This window comes from Struthio camelus, chromosome 2 (genome assembly GCF_040807025.1).
Source record: "Struthio camelus isolate bStrCam1 chromosome 2, bStrCam1.hap1, whole genome shotgun sequence".
Classification (NCBI taxonomy): domain Eukaryota; kingdom Metazoa; phylum Chordata; class Aves; order Struthioniformes; family Struthionidae; genus Struthio; species Struthio camelus.
Genome location: NC_090943.1, coordinates 18,783,976 through 18,809,158, shown reverse-complemented (window position 1 = coordinate 18,809,158; position 25,183 = coordinate 18,783,976). Strand labels below are relative to the sequence as shown.

The 25,183-nt window shown below is 37.3% G+C and overlaps 1 protein-coding gene across 6 annotated transcripts in view; it reads right to left on the bottom strand.

Moving 5' to 3' along the window:
- ODAD2 (outer dynein arm docking complex subunit 2) overlaps positions 1–24,699 on the bottom strand; it is a 97,013-nt gene extending 72,314 nt beyond the window's left edge. For 2 of the 6 annotated variants that reach the window (XM_068934494.1, XM_068934499.1), the window contains exons 1-10: positions 24,642–24,699; positions 23,655–23,905; positions 20,579–20,736; positions 18,985–19,180; positions 18,297–18,403; positions 17,691–17,827; positions 16,514–16,630; positions 12,234–12,454; positions 10,422–10,556; positions 10,072–10,216 (exon numbers count right to left, since the gene is read on the bottom strand). In XM_068934494.1, coding sequence (XP_068790595.1) covers positions 10,072–10,216; positions 10,422–10,556; positions 12,234–12,454; positions 16,514–16,630; positions 17,691–17,827; positions 18,297–18,403; positions 18,985–19,180; positions 20,579–20,736; positions 23,655–23,878 — 1,440 coding nt within the window. In that variant the 5' untranslated portion in view covers positions 23,879–23,905; positions 24,642–24,699. The remainder of the gene's footprint in view (positions 1–10,071; positions 10,217–10,421; positions 10,557–12,233; positions 12,455–16,513; positions 16,631–17,690; positions 17,828–18,296; positions 18,404–18,984; positions 19,181–20,578; positions 20,737–23,654; positions 23,906–24,641) is intronic. The other 4 variants (XM_068934500.1, XM_068934495.1, XM_068934496.1 and 1 more) reach the window with 4 other exon arrangements.
- Between the last annotated feature and the right edge of the window lie 484 nt (positions 24,700–25,183).

Below are 25,183 nucleotides of genomic sequence, written 5' to 3'. Positions count from 1 at the left end.
ATCTCCCTCCTGCAGACCTTGTTTTTTTGTAGCTATCCTCCTTTGGAGTGAAGAGGGGTGAAAAAAAGACTCAGACATGCTGAAATGAAGCTGATCACCAAGCAAAATAACAGTGCTATCAAATAAGCTTAGAAAGGTAAAAAAATATCAAACAAATAAACAAGCTCTCAGATGTATTATGTGCCAGTACAAATAAGCGACAACAGTTAGTTGGGCTAATACAGATAAAACTAACTCCCTCAGAAGGCCAAGAAACAAAGTTAAAAGTGATTCTTGGGCAAAAGGAACAAACATACTCTCTCCTACAGAACAGTGAGTTAGGAACCTAGATTCATATGATTCCTCAAAGAAATGACATATGTGCCTTTTAGTGATCAGAAGACAGATTGGGTGCTTTACGTATGAGTAGAAATGATTGGGTTTTTTATTTTGTTTTTCTCATTGGACAGATAACATCAGTCCCAACCAGGTACCACAAAATCTCTGCACATTGCTGTTTGTTTGGTCAAATAATTATTGCAAATTCCTTCCAGATGTTCAGTAACCACCCCTGCTATCTGTTATTCGCCAGAATCCAGATAGCCTCCCTCTTTATTCATCAACATGGTGTCAAAAAAACCATCACAGAAATGAGAGGATACCTTACAGCCCACTCCCTGAGGCACTCCAAGGACAGTGCAGCATGAGGTGATGAAAAAATAAAGAGCTGTGCTGGTAGTCTGCCGAAAGCCTTTGGAAGAACTGGAAGCAAGACAAACCTATAAGATGCTGATTGCATGCATATTATCTACGTGAACAAAGCTCAAGCACAGTAACTCAGTCAGCTAGGCCAAAGCTAGAGCGTAGGTATCTAGTAGAGCAGGTAAGGTTGATGAGGCAACTCTCCTATCAGTCGAGGACTGCCAATTAGTTTATAAGGCTGTTACCATAAAGGCTGATTTTGAAAAAGACCTCCAAGGAAAAAAGGCAAAATAAGGCAAAAAGCATGCAAACCCTGAATTTCCAAACACTTAAAGAATCTGGAGTATGAGTAGACCTTCAAAAGACTACTTCAAATGCACAAGACTTGGAGATGGGAGTCATTTAACTAAATTCACATGTTTATAGCCATCCTACATTCCTGTTAATTGAGATCAAGTCAGCAGATAATGAAGTTGTGAACATGATCCATCTCACTCTGCATTAAATGCTTAAAATGTCAGATGAATCACACCTTGAAAGTGCCATTCTTTCCACTCATGATACAAGTAGCCTAGGACACCCAGCTCAGCTACAAACGTCTACATTGTTTACATTCAGAGCTAAGTGAGATGAATCCCAACCTAGGTACCTTTTGGCACTTGAACAAGAAAGGTATAGCCCTCTCCTTACTTCTGGTCACTTCATCTGAGGAAAGAAATATGAATATATATTTTTTACAAAGAACAAGCAGAAATTATCACAAAGTGAGAATTGAATGAGAAAGACAAAAGGGGTTAGGAGGAAGTTAGAAAAAAGAAGCAGCCCACACAAACAGCAGTACTGTTTTTTCACTTAGTGTTGATGCTTGTATATCCTGACTGCAGACTTGGAGATGTGATATACGCTGCCTATACTATACATGTACTAGTGGCCTGGTGTGATAAAACGTCAGATCTGCCCAAGCAATTCTGATTTTGCATAGCACTTGGCTCACAAAGGCGATAGAAGCCTTAATGTTATTACAGCTATTTCATTTTACTTTTACGGATCCAAGTTGTTTGGGACACAGGTGGAATTGAATCTGTGGAGAAAATTTAATGAGGCTGAACTAGGAAGGACCTGTGCTTGTACAGACTACTGGAAAACTAGCAAGCAGTTGAGCCTGCACAAGCACTGGGCAGCCAAAAAAGACAATATGATTTGAAACCAGCCAAAAAAGTTTTTGAAAGTAAAACTAAGCGATACAAATAGCATATGAAAATATAAGAGAAAAATGCTCTCTGGAGAAAGAAAAAAAAACCTTAACAATTGAGCTTAGTGAGCGCATAGGAAAAAGAGAGATACAGATGAAGACATGGCTGAAGCATCTCTTACAGGCATGCTTTTGAAACAACTGTATATATAGTAAGCTGTGACTTGTGATTAAATTGAGCCTAGATCCAATATGGAACCCTTAAAACCAATGAAAATGCCTTTATCACTTCTTAAAAGTCTTAGTAGCTTTCTGAAACAATGATGTTCTAATTCTTTAGCAAAATCAACAATTCTACTTCATGATTATAAAGCTGAAAGTCAGATTGAGACAGTTGTAGCAATTATAATTTATTAAGGCAAGTATGTTAGAAATATGGTAGTTACGGTGTCAGAACAATAGCACATTTATCTACACAGTATAATTGTTTTTACAATATAATACAATCCCACAGAAAGGGAAGAATCAGACTTCATTTATCTTATATTCTCTCCCTTGTGTCCTTGTATGATGACAGATCATCTCTTTCTCAGTTGTTGTTGAATTGTACCTTTTTGCTGTTTTTTTACTTTATTGCCCTTCCTCTCATCAGCTATGAAACAATTATGAGTGGGTGACCTTCAGAGCAGTAAGTAAATCTCCACCAGACAGAAATTCATCAGAGTTAGTGTTAATGGTCAAAAGGCAACTGGCAGTTATTTGCTTCGCATGTTTCTTGTGATGAGGAAGGATTGTTTGTACAGTATTTTGAGGAGAGAGCTATGCAAGTTCTTTACAGTTGCCAATTACAATAATAATTTGAGAGTTCAACATTTGCCAGCATGTCCTACCCAGTAAATTTATCACAGAATGATTCTTTTTCATGATCAGCACTGGCTAGGTTGTTAAAAAATACATATCTTAACTATAATAAAATATAGATTTTCCATATTTTTATCCCACTCTTTCATTTGTCAGCAATCACATTCTTTACAGGAATTAAAAAAAAAATCTTCTCTGATATTGGAAGATGAGAAAAAAAGAATTATGCAAACAACGGAGAAGAGAATAACATAAAGAGGTTACCTGCCAAGGCTGCCAGGTTAGCCAAACATGTACCTAGAAATACTAGCAGGTGGCACATGATTATGTCTCATATATTCATTATTTTCAACAAAATAATAGCTTATCACTTAGCCAGCAAAATTAATTTTTCATCTTGATCTTTCAGTTTCACTTGAACTACCTCCTTCCTATTCCCCCAACATATACTTTCATAAGGGAAGAGGAAAGATTTATTGTTAGATACTGTACTAATTAAAGGTCAGCTAAATTATCTGCAAGGCTGGTCAGTCTTCAAAAAATGCACACTGCACTACTGATATTATTTTATATACTAAATTTTATTATATACATTTGTTTTGTATTTAATAGCTATTCCACTAAAATATTATCATATCCAAGTCTTGCTAATGTGATATAAAGAAAATAGTTAATTTTGTTTTCCACAGATTGTGGGAAAATTCGTATTATGTACAATGTATCTCCTGTACAGATAAGATCTTTTTTCCTAACATTTGCCTGTATTACACATATAGGGCCAAATTTCAAGATCACAGATCAATTGCATTTATAATTTTGCACAAAAAATAATTTCTAATTTGGTTACACATCTGTCCAAATCCATACCTTCTATATTGATCACTGAAGTATCGAATTATAGTTGTAAAGTTCTATCCACCAGTAGCTCTTCCTAGTCAAGGGCTAAGAAGCCAAGTCAAGGGCTACAGAGTTAGTCCTTCACAATTTGTATTTTCAGTTCTTCACGCAGTTAGTTATTCAGGGATATACTAAAACACTACAGATTTTAGATTTTTCTATGGCCATCACAAGGCTTTTAAGCAGCATTACAATGTGTAATATAAGCAAACAAACAATTGTACTTCATTTTTTCTTGTCTTACAAATATTAAAATATCTTTTTATATGATTTCACTTTAACTGTATTAGTATTTAAATATTCTCTTTATTCCTTAGGCTAACATGTTCATGTCTCTTTTGAAGTTCTGTTTGGAGTTTTAAAATAAAAAAAAAAAAATTAAATTAAAAAAAAGATTTTCTGCTAATCCCAAAGTACAAATGATTTCTTAATCCATACACAGTTTATGAAGCTAATTTAAAATTTTATAATGAGTATTAACGTAACCTTAATAATTTGGAACATTTCTGGGACCACTGTACCTGTAAAAACCTATACTTTTCCATTATGCAGTTAAAAAAAATACTCAGTTTGTCCTCTATTTCACACAAATCTTGAAAAAAATCTATAAACCACATCATTGTCTTCCTCAATACTGTAAATTTATCATCGGTTCATATAAAAGAGTTGCTGGATACACCACCTGTTAAACCTCACGGGGCTGAGACTGCTATATAACAAACATTCTTCAGCTAATCTTTCATGTGTATAAGAAAATAAGCATCTGTTTTAAAGAGCTGGATGTTTTCTATAGAGCAAATTTCATGAGGAAATTTCAGATATCTAAAACCTTAGACCTCAGATATGACAAGCCTCATCTTAAAGTTAAACTGTGACTGATTTTATACTAATGCATTCCAGGGTAGTGTGCAGGTAGTTGTTCACTGTTGCTTGCTCCTTCCCCTCTGAGTAGAGAACTGTCACATCTCAAATCCTGTACATAAGGTGCAAAAGAACTTCACCCCACACACACCACTGACATTCAGATCGCGGCCTTTGAATGTTCTGAAAAGTACCTCTTCTTTTCTGCAATAATCTGAACCTTCCTTTCCCCACACTCCTATCTTTCATCCATACATGTGTTTCCTGCCCTCTGTTTTGCCTCAAGCCCCTGAATTTCAACCTCCAGATGTTTCCCCAACCTTTTCTGGGGAATATAGCTACTCCATACTGTCTATCAACAATATCTAGGCGAACCTCTCATCTCAAATTCTGCATCTTAGCTCCTGGCAGAGCCTCCCTGCATCTTTTCACTGTCTACGCTTCTTCCCCAAGAGTCCTGTATTTAGGACTTAGAGAGTACAAATGCTCTATGTACAAAGAGCTCAGCCAGAGGAACCACTATTCCCTCCTGCAGGTCAGCCCACAGCTGCATTTCCCTAACTAATAAACCTGGGCTCCTTGAGATGAGAAAATAAGCTCTGCCTTCGGTGCAGCAGCAACAGTACGTCCTGTTGCCTCAGCTTCTCCCCCCCCGCAATGCTCCCCAGCACCAGGGTATGTGGGCAGCGAGGAGCCTATGTTCAAGGTCATACGGGGGCACTTCCTCCCTAGCTCTTGTGTAGCACCACAGCCTCTCTCCAGCTCCTGCACCTGGCACAGCTGGGGAGAGTCACCAGGTTTGTCCAACACCTGAGATCCTGGAGTAGAAAAGAAATACAGTTCTGTTGGGAATGAATGGAGTAGGGCTGGAGCAGTTTTAAATAGACACCAAATTAATGGATAATGCTGTGACACTTGACTGGTTTAACTAATGTACTCCCGAAACGTAGCCAAAAGTAGAATGACTTTCCAGGTGAGAAACTGAAGGAGGAACACTGTAACTAACATGGTCCCGCAGAACTCCACGCAGAGCTCGCCCTGGCATAGGATAATACATAAATCACACCCATACGCAGAACCGAAACTGAGCAGCACAAGGGCTTAAAGGATTAAAAACTTACCCTGGAGACTGGAGTTATTTCTCGTGCAGTCACCAGCCTCAAATTACCTCTTAACATCTTACAACTGGCAATAATCAGTGCTCAAAAGAAGGACGAAGCATTGCGCTCAGCTCTAACCATTTTTTTCCCTTTTTTTCTCTCAGTGAACAGCCTCAGAACCCCAGTTCTTTAGACAAAGCTTTACTTTCTGAAGGCAAAAGGAACTCGGTGGGACTTGTTGCCTAGTGCAGAAGATAAATACAATCAACCACCTGTTGTGAAGCAGTGGATCCTGACAGAGCCTCTGTCTCTGACAGATATAGAATGCTTCCTGTTACTGCTGCTATGATAAATAAGAAGTAGGTGAGTAAATTCATCTGTATGTGGCTCAGGGCTAGCACTATAACGTCAATTTGCTGGTGCAATGGTCTCCTGCGGCCCAAGTCTCCTGACCATTCACACCGCAGGCAAGATAGCTTGTTCCACAGCAACAATCTTGCCCATTTTAGAAGCTGGCAAAATCAGCTTAGTTGTCTTTAACTTTGCCTAAAATCAGCTTATCCAACAATGCTGAAGAAACTCAGCTGACACTGGAAAACGCTTCCTGCATCTTGCTGTAGCACTAGCAGAATCATTCCTGCCTGCAGAAAGAAACTAGGAGCTCATGATCAGAGGCTGATAAGGATGACCGGCTGTACCTTCCTTCTGTGGGAAGCGACAACCCAAGACTTTCAGAAAGCTCACACCTCTCACATCCCACTCCCTACATACATACTTCAAGTAGGAGCCAGATCACCTTTGGTAAAGTGGTCTCCTACTTGCATACAATTATTTTAATTAGTATTGCTCAAAACAACCAGATCAGTCTATCCTAGCCATTTCATGGTTTAAAAAGAATTAACTTAAAATATAACATAACATGAGTGGTCTTTCACTCAAAATCAGAGGGCATTCAACTCTCTGATGGACTCCTGACCTAAATCTCACTGAAATTAACTCCCCTTGACACACCACATTGTGTAAAACTGGGTATTAAATGTAGTTTACACCTATTTTCACACCATTGTAACGCTGTAAAGGAGCTCAGTATAGCACATTATTGTAATGCTGTAAAGGAGCTCAGTAAATACAAAATGTAATTCAGTGCTGCTGTAGCATTGTCAGATCCCAATCAATGAACTGCACTGTTTCTAACTTTAAGGACCTCATTGGTGTTTTCAAAGCCCATATCACAAGTTTCATTAGACTTACATTTCTAAATACAGCTATCACATTAAGCTTGTAAGGCATGTAGGTTTTTTTTTTTTAATTCTGCCTTTATTCTTGCTAGAATTTCTGACCATTATAGGAAGTAACAGAATTGGAGGAAGATCATGTCAAACCATAGCAAATGAGCGCCAGAGTTCTGTCTGTCTCAGCTCTGCAGCAAAGAAGATTCTGCGCTACCTGATGTTCCCTACTTCTAGTAAAAAAGATCATTTTAGGATGTGCTCCCCTCACCCTATTCCTAAATTTTTTCATGTGTAAAATGCGCTCCTTCCCCCAGAAATCTAATATTTAAGAGGCACTATTTTAATAAATACCATTAAATCTGCAACAGGCTCCCCTGAGTGAATCTCATTGTTAAAAACATCAACACAGCACTTCATTTTAATTCCATCTACTCCAGCCCCAAAAGATGCCTAACACAACACCTACACCAGTAACACTGATCTCTCCTCTGTGCCCATTCTTAAGCCTGCGGGGAGACATGGCAACAGCACACATGCTCTATCTTCTGTTTCACAGGCCTGGGAAGTTTAAAGGCAGGATGAGGAGCCAGACCACAGAAGCAGCTGCTTCCCAGTGGAGCAATTCCAACATGGCTGCTCCTTCCCATGAAGGAGGGGAAACAGAGAAGGGCAAGCAGTCAGAAGGGAATTTCCCCAGGCACTCGAGTTTTCTTTGGAAACGCATGAAGAGGTATACAAATACAGAGTCTACAGGCACAATTCACAGGACCTGGCAAGTTTGCTTTATACAGGAAGCAACTGTCTCCTAAATTTTAGTGACAATCTAACAGTGGCATAAAACATATGCATCTTTCAGGTTTTATGGAAGTTTTGTGTTTGTAGGTTGATCTTTCATACAGTCTTGCTGAACTGTGATTCACATTTACTTTAGCAGGCATTTAAAAACATTTGCACCTGTGTAGTATTATATTTTCTAACTTCGTAACTCAAACAGCTATTATTTAAGGCATTTTATTCAATTTTTTAAGATGTTCATACAATGTATTCAACCTTTGAAGACACTCAAGCCCCCTAAAATTTGTGCTTCTATAGAAACACATTTGTAGATACTTCAGTATCAGTCGTACATATATCTTCTCTTATGTTGGATGTGTCATGAACACTTGCCTACATGAACAACAAGAATGCCAAAAAATCTCCTAAGTCTGGCCAGAATTGCAATATTTATACTTGAATTAAAATTAATTCCATGTGCAAGTTAAAGTAGCACTCCATCAATAATGCATTTCAACCACTGTCTGTGGTATGGCACTGAGGCATCTCTTTTCAGTTTCATCTGACGCTAGGGATTTCTTGCTTTATGTAGCTAAGAATCACTAGAGAATTATTATAAATATATCTTTAAGCACTCCTTTGTTTACTTGCATCTAATTTAGAGAACCATTGGAAGACTTGGGTGTACATGTATACATAAACAAACGTTCATTTGAATTTTCATAACAAAACTATTTTTGCAAGATGGACTTTTGTATTATAAACACTTCCTTCCAGGTGCTCACAATCTCATCAAAAATGCTCCTCTTTCTCATTCTAGTTCTAAGCTCTTAAGTAATTTCGATTGTTGACAGCCTGAACAAAATATATTACTTCCTAAAATAGAGAAGCATGAAAAATGCATTTTTCTATTCACCATTCTCACACTTTACTCCAAATACTTTCATGCAAGTGTAGACAAGTTTCCATATTGAAGCAAGTCCCATACTAAAATCTAAATATGACTATATTCAAGATCTAAATAGGAGATAAGATTTGAGAATTACATAACCGGGAGCAAAGAGCCTTAGCTGTAAAGAGTTTGTCCACAGATGGGCCATTGAAAAGATTTCTGGGAGTTCATCAGCAGTAATCCTCTCTAGGAGACCTCAGGTCTTTCCTAAAAAGCAGCATGGTTATTTCTCTCAGCTCTCAGGAAAGTGCAAAGGAAGAGGCAGTCCATAAAACAGACAGAGTCAAGCCATCAGCAGATTGAAAACTTTGAAAACAACACCTTGAACTGTAATGACACGCAACAGAAACAAGCGTATCATGTAAAGCGTATAGGTAATGTGCTTAGCATTAGGGGAACAGCTAAGCAAATAACAGGTTGAACGTTACACCAGATTAACTTGCAAACTTTCAGAATTAATTAATAAATTTAAACTTTCAGCACAGCCTAAATGAATGGAATATAAAGCTCCTACCTAAAAATGCCAAGGTATAAAGAACCATAGAGAGATTCATATTATTCATGCATTTTTATGTCTCTTTGGCTACAGTCACTGCCATAGGTCCCACATACGCTAACTGAGAAACAGCAGTGAGAGTGGATTAAATACTGTTTGTTTAACAGACAGAAGGAGTTATTCTACTGCAATGGCTAAAGGATGGGAAGGAGCCAAAGCTTTGCTCACTAGTATTCCTGCTGCACCTAATGCCAGCACGTTCATTGTATCAGTAAGATGTATATACTATATAGCTGTACTCAAAAAAACAAATATTCCAGTGCTTTATTAGTAACTTATGTTACTTAAATTCCAGTACAAACTTGTAAAGGAATTTTTCCTGAGGGAAAAATATAATTAGTTTTAAGGTTTTCCAGAATATTAGAGGTTTTTTTTTTTTTTTAAGTATGTCAGACATACAGAATTGTAAACATCTATATTTATGTGCTCCAAGAGATTTTCAACAAGTCCATATAAAAAACCCTTTTTTTGTTTTAGAGGATGCCTATTTATCATACATTTTCTTGTCCACTAACAGCATCTATCCAGACGCAAGACCATGTTAGAATTATTTCAGTAACGCATTAATCATAGTTGATGAAAGACTTTAGGCAAGTATTCAGTTTTAATAAAAACTCTTGAAAGTTATTATCCACATAAAGAAATATCTTGGAAAGTTTCACCCCAAAACCAAAACAGAAACCCAATAATTAATAAAGAAATTATACTGTTTTAAGTTTTAAGTAACACTGAACAGATGGCTTAATCTAAGAGTCTCCATAGGCCAAAAAGAGCAGATAAAAAACTTAGGAGAAAAGGGTGGGTGATAGGAAAGTCCACAGTACCAGGATTTGAACATATTACTTAGCAGGGCTACTGTAAAATAAATTGAATGGTGGAAAGGATGAGGAGTTTGTTTCTTGTCCTGGGATACAAGAGGGGTAAGAGTGGCATTTTTATAACATTTATCAAAGCATCTAATTTACCTTTAAATACTTTACAAGTTTCTGAATTTGCCAATATTCTGATGGTAAATCAGTGTTTCCTTCCTGGCGACGTTGAGGCTGTTCTTCATCGTCCTCAGTCTCTGAGGAACTTTCACTAACTTCTTCATACTTTTCCAATGTTTTGCTAAAAATAAATAAAGAGCATCACTCCCTTTACCAAATATAAACTAGTAGGAACAAGTAAATCTAAAACTGATACGATATCATCTCCTAATAACAGCATTAGAAAAAAACTGGTAATTATCATTACTAAATACTGTGTATGGTGACAATTACTGTAAGTATTGAAAATGAAAGAAATTGAAGCAAAAATTAAAAAAAAAGCATACCATTTTGAAGCTGGTTGAATTTTAGCAGATTCAGGAGAAATGGTAGTTGTTTTCTTTTTGATTTTTTGAGATACAATACCTCTCCTCCTTTCTTCTTCAGTATCTTTTTTTGTAGCTTTGTCACTAAAATATTTGCTAAAAAAAAAAAAAGTTATTCTATATATATAGTCAAACTGTTATGGTTGGACACACATTGTATCAGTATGTAAGAGCTTATGAACCCGAACAATGAACTTCATTAAAAAGAAACTATGCTGTGTCTTAAGTGACTGATTTTGCTATACTAAAATTAGTGAGATATTAGAAAATATATATTATGCTGACCCGTATGTAATACAAGAACAAAGAATGAATACATGAGGTCAGATTGTCACAGGTCCATCTATCCTTGGATACCATTTCCAATCATGACCAATAGCAGCTATCTAGGGAAGAGTATAAGAACAATGGAAGAATACAATAATTTTTCTTCCAGAATATTCTTCAAGAAATTTTGGTCCAGAGAATTCCTGAGTGTCCTTGCATTACCAGTTTTAGATGGATTTTTCTTCCCTGAATTTGTACAGTTGTTTTTTGAACTCACATAAGCTAGTGACCTTTGCCATCCTGTGATAAAGAATTTTAGAACTTAATTATGTGTTGTGTGAAGAAGTATGTCCCTTTTTTCTGAACTTTCCTCATCCGCTCTTTTCATTTGATTCACCTTGTTCTTGTATTACAAGAGACAGTGAACAACTGCTCCCTATTCAGCTTCTCCACTCATTGTCTCAGTCTCTGTTTTATCTTCCCCTAGTCATCTTTTTCCAAGCAAAAGAGTTCGAGTCTGTCCACTGAGCTGCTCCATAGTTTTCACCTTGCTCTCTTCAAATTCCAAGAGGACTCCCAGGCCTAGCTGGGCACAATCTCTGGTGCTGTCTTGTCCCTAAGTTACAATGTTGTGAAAATTAAATGTTGTTTTGAGCCTGGGCTGGTCATACTAATCCCAGCCACAACAGTAAAAGAGAAGAATACTCATGATTTGTGTGAGAGTATGGTTAGACCCAATTTCACTACATCTAGGCTCTAACAACGTCCTGGAAGAAGAAAGGCTCTTGTCCCTGGGTAACCACATTTTCGTATCTGATGACTCTAGGTTACATCCAAAAACTCCTAAAATATCTCTTGCAATGTGCCGAAATCCTAAGCTTGAGAGGATACTGACTTCTTTCTTCTGTTGGATGACCACCAAAACCTTTCTCCTTCTTCCTCCATTGACAATTGAAACTGAACAAGATTTGGATTTCAGAAGAGAAATCCATTAATATCTAATACGTGTAAACTCTATTTTTGGTGTCAAAGGTTGAGATAGCCTCATTAGTGAACACTGTTGCTGGGCAGAGCTAGAAAAGTGGCTCACAAGACTCGGAAATACTAACAATTGGTGTAATAAGAGTCACCCTGCTTTTCCAATCATGGATCTCTTTTGCCTTCCTCAGAAAGTGTTGTTTAGATATGATTGTCTACCTTCTGTTACTTTAAAGGCCACTTTATTTTAAAAATATGATACTAAGACTGTCCTGGGGGATCAAGTACTGCAGATTGTTGCAAAATATTGCCCTGCCTTGTCTTCCTGCTGAAATGACACAGCATGAGCTGCTACATGACAGAAGAAAACTGTGAGAAATTAATTTGCTAGGCAATACTCTTTCTTTAAAACCTGTATAGAGTAGACTTTGTTTTATTGCTCTTAAGGTAATCATGCAAACTTATAACACGCAGACCAATCATTAGCACAGATTAGCTAGGTCCTTGGGAAAATTCAATTACAGAGACCTGTGGGTAGCAGAAGGCACGATGTTCTTCCACTTCAGAGATGGTTCTAATTTTTTGCTGTCAACGGACTTGCTTTTTGCGGAAGAACTTTTCATCTTCTCATATACATTCTTTTCTGTATAATCATAAGGCTTCTGGGATTGGCCAGAGTCCTCAGCATCAACTATTTCCATATGCTGATAATACTTTTCAGACGCTGGTTCTTTAAAAAAGCTATATTCCTAATAAAGGAAGAGACATGGTTTGTCAATCATAGTGCTATATGAATAATACATATTAAAATAATAAGTTATACAAAAATTTCCAGGATTTAGTGCTGAAAAACTGTATGTATTAGATGTAGAATTAGATTTTTATGCCTAAAATCATGTTGCCTTTAAAAGAACGAAACATTCAGATTAATCTGAAAATTCCTCTGGTGAAAAACAGCTGTTGCCATAAGCAAATTAAAATGTTTTTAGAAATAAATGAACAAGTTAAATTTGGAATTTTCTGAACATACTCGAATATTGGGTGCTCAATTTCTAGTAAGTGGAATAATCTGTGACACAAGCAATTTCATAAAACCTAATTCCAAACGAGTTCTAAGATTTAGTATTGCAAACTCATTCTGCTTTCAATGGACTATTTATATAAAAGGTATTTCCCTGCACAAAGGATATATAGTTTTCACACAGATATTCACACAGAAATTAACAAACATAAAATTGAAAACAGGTTATGATAAACTGCTAGACTTTATTTCCAAGTAATTTAATTTGATATAGTTTAGAATTAACATATTCCATTTCTCTTTTTCATCTTCTGTCTCTCAGAAGACATTGGTGACCCACTCAAGTACAAGAACAGCTTTGAGTAGCACCTACCAAACCTTCTACTGTCTCTCTCTTGTGCCATGACCGATCAAAAATATCCAGAACAGAAAATACTCTTGTCAACTTTAATTTTCCATTAGAATATATTTAATTTCTATAGGAAATATCATTACTTATGATCACTACTTCTTATTGTTACTGCAGCTGTCACTACCAGGTAGGTGAAGAAATTGTTTTACATAGCTGATGCAAGGCAATTTTAAGGAGACTGTTACAGTACAGTCTGTCTTTCATTAGTCTGTGCTGAGAATCATCTGTACTGGGCTTGTTGATCCAGTTGTCTAATTGTAAACTAACTCACGTTAATTCTCTCAATCTAAAAAATGTAGTCTAGACAAGACAATTTAACACATGCTAAACTAGTCACACTGCTGGGGAATTGATGCTGTAGCTTGACCAGGTTAGCACATGTTAAAGCGTATGTGTATCCTACAGCTACTATACAGCAACATAGCAATTCTAAATGTTAGCTTAAACAAGGTCAATAAGATATTATAAAAGTTAATTAATTATGCAATATATGCCAATAAGATATTGTAAAAGTTAACTAGTTATGTCATATACATGTACAGTAACGAGCATGTTGAAGCTATTCCTCTCCCCAGAAAATAAATCAAAACCATCTCCAGCCACAATTCATTTCATAGAGGCAAACTTGGAAATATGGTTAAAAAAACAAATCAATACTTTTGGTATTTCTGAATTAGATGTTATTTATCACACTGCTGAGATGACGGGAATATTCACTTATTCAGGCAATAGCAATGGCAAATTTATTTGTATATGTAAATATAATAGCTTTCCATTAATTAACACACTTTATAAAAACATGAAATTCTGAGAACCTGCCTCTATACATCAGCAACAATTACTATCTTCTTACATCCTCTATTATCTCTGCTTCTCAGAGTTCCAGCACAGAGCTGATTTTCCTTTACATACAAACACGCTACAGCTCCACAGTATCATCTTGTTTAAATTCTATACTTAGAATATAAAATCTACTAAATAAGCTCTTAAAAAGGGCAATATGATATGATATTCGGAATCCATTAAAATAGTATAATTTAAACTCTTCAGTAAAAACTTTATCTGCAGTCAAGGAATCCAGAACAAGTGATTTATGAGACAGTTGAAGGAAAATGGGGTAAGTTCTATTTATTTACTCATTTAGTAAGTATAAACAATAAAGGCAAACACTTTAACATCTGCATTAACTTTTAGAATTAGAACTGGCAAATTATAAAAATATTACCACATTTTACCTTCCATGACCATCAAATGAAGCCAAACCACTTTGAAAACATATTTACATAGTAATTATGGCTAAAAGCTTTCATATATTGTCATATTTATGACATGTTTATGAAATGTAAACCAATATGTAGATATAACTTTAAAGAAATATTTGTGCATGGGATAAGTAAAATACATTTTAGAACTTATTACATCATGGCATTTTCAAATAGAACAATCTGGAAGGTTAATTCCACTGTACTTAATGTCAGCTACTGTATTTATGTGTACAACTTGAAATGCTTTATTCTTTCAGAACTGTCAAACATCTGCAAGTCCAAAAAAGTAAATATCAGCCCTATATTCCAGAATATCAGACCAAAAGCATACGAAAACGTCTCTGTTATTTACTTCCTCTTTGCAATAATTAATATTGCATATAAATAATCACAATTAAAACTTCTGACAGGTTTCAGCCTGTAACGAATATTACTACCAAGTTATAAACATGTTATAATCATGTTACATATCTGAACAAAGAATTTTTAACAGGAATGATGAAACAACTTTAATTATAGTGACAGTACAAGATTCTGTTGTAATAGACAAAATATGATGCTCCTTACTCTAAATAATGTAGAGTTCTAAATAAAAGTCAAAGACGCTTGCATTTTAGCCTAACTGAAGCCTGGTGGCAACATATGCTATGTGAGTCGGAAGCATACCTCTCAGCTCGGACACTTAAATCAGACAGTTCTCATTAAAAAGTAGAGCTTTCATTTACATTTGGGTCACAAAGAAAGAAGATAAAAATGTAAGTGGTTTTGATTACAGAAAAATATTATCATAGAAAGTTGACCTTTTCTATAAGAATATCATATTTTCCTGCTTTAACATTTCTAGCGCTCCATGAAGAATAATACCAGGTGAGGAGAACTTTTTATGCAAAATTAGAAGCTGATCTCACAGACTGGATCAAGCCTCATATTACTTTATGACAGAATGATAACTGAAATGGTGTATTATTTGCATTCAAACGCAATAAATATTTAAAAACCCTGTGTTTTATGATTCCAAAATTTAAACATTAAAATTCTTAAGTATTATGGAGCTCAGTTTTAATAGTGTATGTCGTCACATTCCATAAAAGCATTCTAACCTTGCTCATCCTTTGCTTTCTATTTTACCTAGAAAACTTTTATGTACCTATGATACCAGCTCATCCCTATATTCCTTTTCATTTTTCTTTTTGTCTTTGGACTGGATCCTGCAAAAACAGGCTAAGCTTAGGTCCAACTGAACCCAAATCACCAGTATTCAGCTATATAAGGCTCTGGGATACACTGCTTTCCAGTGGAGCTCTACCCTGCAGTAGTGTGCATTCAGGACAATTCCTGGGGGCAGGTATGTTTGTAAAGTTCCAGTGCAGCTATGCTACCAAAAAGCAGACCATACAGTTGTGGATCAGGGTTACAAGACCCCTCCATGAATAACTTCAACCTCTTAGAGAGATCCAGCGATCTCTAGGCTTTTCTAAGCAGACACTAGGACTCACACGATGGGCTTTCTTTTCTCCTACCCATACACTGATGTGTTTTGTGATACAAAACAGAAATCCAGCTTGTTATTTCCAGAGAAACCAAAGCTGGGAAAAGTTCTGTTTTTTCAGAGCACTGAACACAGATGAATGTGCTATCAAGGAATACACGGTAGAATATTATAACATATTAACAGCTGTTACTTAGCAAGGCTTGTATCTCCGGTCTCACTAGAGTGGGGTAAGCCTCACTGAAGCCCAAACTAACCTCACAAAAGGTTTAGACACGCCACAAAATAAAGTCTATGAAGCGCTTCTCATTATGCAACTACCTGAACACAAACTGGCCACTATTGCACTTGTAATTACAATTCCATTGCAATTATCAGAAAGTATTAAATAAACTGAAAGAACAATAATAAAGTTATTTCAAGTTCCTAAAAATTCTTCATTTAATCATAGATTTAATTTTGATAAAGAACAAAAAATATTCAGCCATGTTTTACTACCTTTTATACTAACAGAATTCTAATATTTCTGCAAATAACTTACTTACATAATGTAATCCTTACCAACTTGCAATGTACATTGGTACAAAATAGAAAGTATACCCGGTATCAGTAAATACATACCTGTTTAGACATATTTTCTACAAATCTAGGTGATCTTTCCCTTAAAAATGTGACAATATCTTTATATATGTCACTTTTTCTTTCATAGTCAATATCATCTTTCTCCTTTAGCTTACCCTTAAAAAAAGAATACATTTAAAATTATTAATAATATTGCCTTATACAAGATATTTAATTTGCATGATTAAATACTGCTAAGGAGCACAGGGGGCATACTGTAATCAGTTATGTGCAGAAGCCTCACGCTCAGCACAGAAACCATCGAACTTCAATACTGGTTAGTGAAGATGCATGGATCATCTCCACAGATTTCAATGGCTAATCAAGATCTAAAACACAATTCTGCAAGTAATTACTACCAGTTAAAGTGCATCATACCACGGGTAGTTCCGCTAAGAGGCATTTACGACACATGGCAAATAACCAACGAAACATGAGCTTCTAGTGTAGTGTGGCGGGTGTCCAAAAGGATCAGAAAATAATGTGACCCCATTGAGCCTAAGCTTTACGAACCTCATCCACAAAAAACATCCTAAGTCAAAATTTCCCTGGATTTTCTAACTCTTAGGAAAAGCAATTTGTGGAGCTACACTTTAAGGGACATCTGTCTCTTCAAAATAAGTTTAAGTGCTTTAGTCACTGCTTAAACTACATAGGGAGACTATTACACCTAAATAAAACCTATCTGTAAAGAAAGAGGTAAGCAGAATGAAAAGCAGAAGAAAAGAGATAAGTAGTATCTAACAAGCTTCCAGTGACAGGAGAAATAATTTCTTATGATGTATAAGAAGATAAAAAAGCTATATTAGCCATAGATAATAATAATATACCTCAGATAAGAGCAATGAGGAACTACAGAACAGACACCTATCTGTACAGACACCACAGTGCCTTTCACAGAGGAACAGCACTAAGGACTGTTAGGGCACCTGCAAAAACTAAACAAACACTGCTAGTAAGATGTGCAGAATACATCCTCCATATAACACTTAAAGAACAAGCACTCAACAAATATAGGAAAATTCTTTACAGTTATTATTGTGTCTTTTTCTTCAGTACCTATAAACCAACTCTGCAGCTCTAACAGGCTCAATACCACTACTGTAAACCTGTTGGAGTTTTGATTTTAACACATAAAAATGTTTGTTATTTCAGGATGCCCTTCGTTATTACTTACTCCATTTAAGAACACTCCTGATGTGCTGCAAGTGATATACAAAGGATCAGTGTCATGTGGTTTGATGATTAAATAACAAATTTCTCCATGCATTTGTCTCCAGGGAGGAGCTCGGCATCCATTAGAGAATGTGTAATCTGTAACCAATTAGCAATAGCGTTTCAGTTTTAAAGGAATATTTTTAATAGCTATGCCTGATGATTAATTTAACACATATACAAATCAAGGTCCCAAAACAATATCTTACTCTTGAGAATTTATACTCATTTTGGAATTAATCATGCGAAGTGCAGAGAACTGTGGTCTGATCCAACAAAGAACTGCAGCACATGCTCAACACTTTTTAGGATCAGGCACTCAGTAGACTTCTGCTTCCCATGAAGTCATTCATATGATTGCAGATTATTTCTACAAGTAAAGGCTGAAGAATAGCATTCCATATCTGAAGATACATTTCAATCTACTTCATAACTTGAAAGTGGAAATAGACAGTGTAAATTAGTGAATTTATTTTAGCAAATTCATACAGAAGTCAAGCACTTTAATAAGGGTATGCGAGATATGATAAAACAAAAGGAAAACAAAAGTAAAATATAAAATTTGAACCTGATGTATATTCCAGTGATTCCAGAACCGTATCTTCTCCTTTCCCAGAGAAATGCTTGAGAAGATTCACCTCATTATTTACAGCAGCTGGATTTAGTCTTACCTCTCTGCAATTAATAGAAAACAATCTAAAAATCTATTTCTCAAAAGCATGTACTCAGAGAAATCAAAATAGAATATAATAGGATTTTTGTTTTGCAAATTGAGTCTTGGTAGTGGCAACAAAAATCCAGAAATGGGCCAATTTCCATTTTTTTTCTTATTTGTTAGTTTAGTGAAATTTTAGTTTCAAAGCTAATATGAAATCCTTGAGAACAAACCTTCACAACAAATTGAATGTAATACTTAACAGGCTTCCATGAAGAAATAAACATCTCCCTGAAAATAATTTTACTGTGAGTGTGTTATTTGTAAGAATTATTCAATTTGCTACCAAAACACAAAACACATGCAATAAAAACAAATATGCTCATGGGCACACATTCACGTATGTGCATCCATGGCAAGATCTCTAGAAAAAACATGCTTTTTCGGTAACATAGCAAATGGTGAAAGTTGTTTCAAAAACTTTAAGTTTCTTTATATCACAGCAAAAGCACATGCTGTGGATTGAAACAAATCTAATTTAACAAAAAACAAAAAAATGCACTTGGAGACATGCCTAGGTTTCCATTGGAAAGGCACTTACTGTGAAATGTGTTTTAAAGAACTATTAAGCAGTTGCATATCCAGCTGATTAAGAAGGATAAAGATTTTCATTTTAAGCTCTGTTTCAGGGTCATCATCTTTTTTCACTTTGTCAAGTAAATGCAATATGGACATATCTTCTCCTTCCACAGTCCCATATTCAGGGCCAAGAATTTTCACTATAGGATCTCTGTTAGCTGTGAACAGGAAATAACATCAATATAATGTGAAAAATGATTAGGAATGATTACTCTTCTTATTTCAACTGCCAAATAATTTCAACACAGTTAATTTATAATAAGAATTTTAACAATGTGCCTAAGTATTCATTAAATATGATCAAATATTACTGTTTGATGAAATTCTTTCATGCCCCTGTTATAGTCTGAAATACACTTGTGTAGTACTAACTTTTAAAAAGATTGAAACATTAAGATTTAATAACTCCTTTCTATAATAAACAAAATTGCTTTTTACAACAAAGATTAAGATCCATTCAGCCAAGAGGTGAATATTAAATACTTCCCTTTATCAACACTGCTCTTCCCAGAAAATATCTGTATCATCAGCCAATCAGAAAATCAATGGGCTTAACTCACTGAAAATGGATCACTGTGGAAACATGATCTAGTGTTAAAATGACATCTTAAAAGCTGTCTAGCAACATTCCCAATGGTCCCTTAACTTCCTAAGCTATGCCAGCTGTCCCTTTTGGTAAACAGTGACATAACGGCATGTCAGTTGGTTTTATAAATACATTTTGCCCTCCTCTTGCAAATGAAGTCCCATACCTCTGTGCTTGTTTCACTGTGATTACGCTGTTCATATATTTTCTCCTATTATTCATGGTTGATCAGTGCCAGTGACAGGGCATTGGGCTAGATGAACCTTACGTCTGATGCAGTATAAGCCTTTATGTTCTAGTATTGCTGATGTATTACTTTCTACTAACGTTACCAAAGAATATTACCTATCTCTTTCACCTCCGATGCAAAGTGGATATTCAATTTAGCATATTAAAGTTATTTTTGTCAGTTTGATAAGTTGGACTTGAATATGACCCAGCAGAAGTACCAGTACATATATTCTAAAAGCATTTATGAGAAGGACCTGGAAATGTTTGCTATGAACCTCGCATAAGTGAGAATATTTTATGTATAGGTTTTGAAGGTTTTTTTTTTTTTTTAAAAGGAATTAACATTTTAAAAGGGAGATTTAATTACAAACATAGGAAAAACTGCTAACAGGTTCCCATGAGACATCCTTTTTCTGAAATATAAACCTACTGTCTTTTGCAATAGCTGGGGCACTGATCAGTATAGAGGAATTTGCACATGTTAACTTTAAAAGTTAACTTTAAAAGTTAATTTTATTCCAGACTTCTCTGTTACTGATTTCTGTGAAAACAAAAGAAGAAACAGAAACTTAAGGAAATTCTGGATCAGCACTTTTAGCCATCTTCATGAATCAACGTCTTCTCATATATTTAAAATGAATGCATGCATTTCTTTCTTCTTCACATTTCATAAACACATATTCAAGGAGACGTTATATTTGTAAAGAGAGAGAAAAGGGGAGGAAAAAAAAAAGAAAACCTTCAAGGCATGCCTGTGTTTCCTTTAACTTTTTTTCCACAGCAATAGACAGTAAATGGGACAGCTGGTCAAAGCTGCGAACTTTGAGAGTTGATCCCGTGAGGAGCAGCAATGGTTGTCCATCTCTACCTTTGGCTTCAGACTGAACAGTTGTTCCACTAGAAAAATGAAATTATATGGTTTTCAATAAGAACTTTAATAAACAGTAAATTTTAGGGAAGAATCTGTCACTAAGAAATTTACTCAAGTTTTACATGATAAAGCAATTTTTTTTTTAAATGTAGTTCAGAAAACTTATGAGGTAAACGCATTTATTCACTGCAAACCAGGCATCGGTAACTCATTTGTCCTACCTTGGTGTCTCCCCTTTTAAAGGGAATTTTGAGAGTCTGAATTCAGGAAAAATTAGTCATACAGGACAGGTCACACCTGCTGTATTGTCTCACAAAATGTCTGTTCCTCTTCTGCAAGTGCTTTCTACAAGACTGTTAACTGATTTTCTAACCACTGAGTTCACAAATAGTCAATTCAAAATGATCTGAATCATTTACCAAAACACCCATATTGCTGGTACAGTGACTACACAATCTTTGGTTCACATTTTCTACTTTCCCATCTTTCATATCCAATTCCGGGACCGTCTGAGACATTATCTCTATCTGAGACCAGACGAGCGCCCAGACTCAAACAAGACCTGAGGGACTCATTCTTCTATGTCCAAGCATTCCTCTTCCAGGATGATAAAGGCATTTTTGAATGGAGGGAGTAACTCCCTTGTGCCTTGTGGTGCTTCACTCTAATTAATTTTCCCAGAGATATTGCCGCACCCTTTGAATGTATATGAACTGTTTTTTTATATATATATAAAATAAATAAATATACTTTTATAAATGTATGTGTATTTATGGCTCCTACATACTATTTTTCAATTCCCCTTCCCACTGCAAACATGAAACCCTGTGGTGTGTGACCACAGCCTGAAGAGCTGAGTATTTAGCTTTTCAGTTTCTTTTCTCCAGTAACCTGTCTGCGATAGTAAGTGCCTACTTGCTTAAACTCGCTTTCTGTCCTCTCCCTAAAGAGAAAGCTTCCTGTCTAGGATGCTGAAGCTGCCGGTTGCCTCACTGATCTATTCCACATCTGAGACTTTCTTTCACGTTCTTTTCTGAGAAACTTCAGACACTACTCTAAATCCTTTTGTAAAGCCTCCAACTCCTATTTTAGTTTGTTTTAGTCTTTTTGTGAGTTTTTACTGTCAAAATTTATTTGGAAACGCCTCAAACTTGTTTCTCCTCTTGCTTCAATACCCTTCAACCATCCTTGCTATAAACCTGTTTTAATCTATTCTGTAGCTAGACTGAACTCTGGAACAGACAAAAATAATCCTGTAGGTAGTTTCAGTTAGGAGAAGGGATGGTGTCAGTTATTTGTTTGGTGGAATCTTTTTTCATCTACAAGGTATCAAATTCCATTTTCTTGACCACTGGAGGAATCAAAGCAAACAGCAACAGCTTGCCTGTTCATTATACCAGATTTTTTTTTGAGATAGCATCCATTGGAATCTCTCTCTAAAATATTTTCCTGGGGTTAAGTTTCCATCTTGTTCAGGTCCTGGCAAAGCTTGCTACTTCTCCTTATTTCTGTGTCCTGATTCTGATTCTCTTCTTCATACACAATAATAAAACTACAGTCAACCAAGTTCCCCCCTCCGTACACTGTTTGAATCTTTCTTGTGGGCAATAATTATGCCTGTATATTTTTATTTTGGTAGCCTTCTTTCTACGAGACAATTAATGAATTCTTAGAAATATTATGTAAATGAAAAGTGGATATCAAACTTAACAATTTAAATAAGTTTTAGACAGATCATAGCTCAAGATTTTACGCCTTTCTGGAAGATAATGCTTCATGCAAACTTTAATTATGTTGTCCACATTCGTGCAACTGGACAATATTTACTGGTTTGTAACACATTGGATGTCAGGCAAGATGAATTAACAGTTCCTTCTGCGATCAAGCTCTATGAATCTATAGAAAAAAACAAATAAGCTATACAGAATTTTATTTGTGGGACTATTCTTTAAGCATTATGACTATAACAGCAGACTCGCTGTATGGAAGGGTGAACTTTCTCGTTGGATTTCTACAAACAAAATTAAAGTGTCTAAAAAAACCTAAAATTGCAAAGGATTACATAAGGTAGCTCTTCAGGGAATTTATACGTTTAGGTGCTTGAAAATAACTGACTGGTAGAAGGAAAAAATATATATATTTTTTTCAAAATTGGGCTATTACGACAGTGTTATTGAAACCAAGCCTGAATTTGTCTACTTGTCAAGCAAAGTTCAGAGAACTCTCCAGTAGCTTTGTGATTTAGTTAAGAAAAATGATTTTGCTTATCTACAGCACCTTAATATGACATAGTTCAAAGAATTACAAAAATACATGGCGTTACTGCAGCATAAGTCTTAAGCATCAATGCAAAGCCAGTTAGATTGAAAAATAAACATAAGCCTTGTAATTATCATTATTTTTTCAGTACTAATTGGTAAATATTCAGAGAACTCTTAGAATATTTGGTGAGTAAGCTATAGCGGTATAACCAAATCTTACGACTGAAACCATATGAATATATTAACACAATCTATTTTTAAATAATATTTGGAGACTGCTGCTCACAAAGAAACTGTAATTCAAACCTATGTTTGTTAATCCACCTCAGTAACAGCAGAAAAACACTTCTGCTCAATCAGAATCAGAACAGTAATGGAAAAGAGAGGGTTAATCACTGTTAGACACAGGTAGAAAGTCCTGGGAATAGACAGTGCAAGCCTGTCCCCCTTGTTTCTGCAATAAATGGCTGTCTAAACAGGTTTATGTCACAATCAAGATATGATAGTCTCAAACTCTCCAAGAAACCTATGGATTTTAACTCAAAATTTTCAATGTAAAACAGTTGAAAATCCACCTGCTTCAACCTTCAAAATACAAGAAGGCTTTCTTTATGTTAAATAAGCACAGTTCTGTTTCACAGTTCTCCTTCAACGTTTCCAAACAGACTGCCCTGCAGACTTACTCAATCTCATAACCCACTCCGAACACCGAGCAGTCCAGCTGCGTTTTCCACTCAAGGGGCTCTTTGAAGACGAACGCCGCTTCCTGGGGATGTCTCGTGCTGAAGTTCTCCGCAAACTTAATCGTTTCATTTAGAAGAGATTCATTCAAAGGGGTGATTTCAAGCGTGCCGTGTCCAGACCCAGCAGAGGTCCACTGAGCCGCTCTTGCTAACGCCGCTCCCATGCTCCCTGCTCACGCAAAGGTGCGCACCTTAGCAAATAAGCACGGTTAGGGAATGACCAACCTGAACTCCCACGTGATAAATAAAACACACAGGTGGATTTTATAATTAGGAATGATTTTTTTTTTTTTAAACTAGGATAAATCTCCGAAATGGGGAAGGGGGAACTGAAGAAGAAAATTCACAAATATGTCTAAAGAAATAGGGACAGCTGGTGAAAACACCGTTTATTGATCTTGCTTAATTAATTCTTGGTACTGCTGGGAAGTGGGGGAGGTGGCAGCGCAGGGGCTCTGCCGGCGCGGAAAGGGCCGCCTTCTCCTCCCGCGAAGCTGAGGCCGCTGTCTGAACCCCTCAGCCGGGGGGCGCCCGCACGCAGCGCCCACGGAATAACCCCCTACGCTATTTAAATAGCGGCAAAGATTTGGGGGGGGGGGGGGGAGAGAGCGCGTGAGTGTCGGGCCTTGGGGTTGCGGCACCGCCACCCTGCAGGAGCCGACAGCCGCCGCCGAAGCGAGGAGGGAGCCGGGCGGCCTCCCGGCCTGCCCGCCCGCCCCGCCGCGCAGAGGCCGGGGGCGCCCGGTGCCCGCGCCGCGCCCCTGCAAGAAGGCGACGGCGGCGGCCCAGCCCCCCCGGCCCCCCCGGCCGCTCCCCCCTCCCTCCCCCGCTGCCGCAGCGGGCGGCGGTGGCAGGCGCCCGCCGGGGGCAGCGGGACCCTCCGCGCAGGGAGCCCGGCGGAAGGCAGCCGCCCGCCCCCGTACCTACCCCGGCGCAGCCGGGCCGCGCGCCGCCGTCGCTATGGGGACGGGGCCCGGCAGCAGCCGTTACTAGGGGAAGCGGGTAAACACGAGCGGCGCCACGAGCGGCTGTGGTGGGCGGGGCGGGGGCGGGGGCGGGGAGGGGCCTGGCGGGAGGACCGCGGGCATGGCGGCGGCCAAGGCATGGAGAGGACAGGGCAGCCCCCTCATGTCTTCGGACCTCTGCTTCTTTGCTGACCTTGCAAACAGAAACTGCTACTGGCGTTTGCAGACTTTCGGGGGCTTTTTTGTTTGTTTGTTTGTTGGCTGTGTTTTTGACAGGGATCTCTGACCAGCTGAGGACTGGGCTGAGAGCGCGCGTTCAGTCTCCCAAGTGGCAGATGGCTGGGTGAAGCAGCTACCCCACCGCTGCTGCGCTGCCGCCTCTCTCGCCGTGCGTGGCAGGGGGCCGTTAGGGCCCTTTCTTCCCCTCTCCACCAGTAAAACCAGCCCTAGTTCTGTTTCCTGGGCCCATCAAAGTACCTGCCGGATGATAACAATCCGATCTAG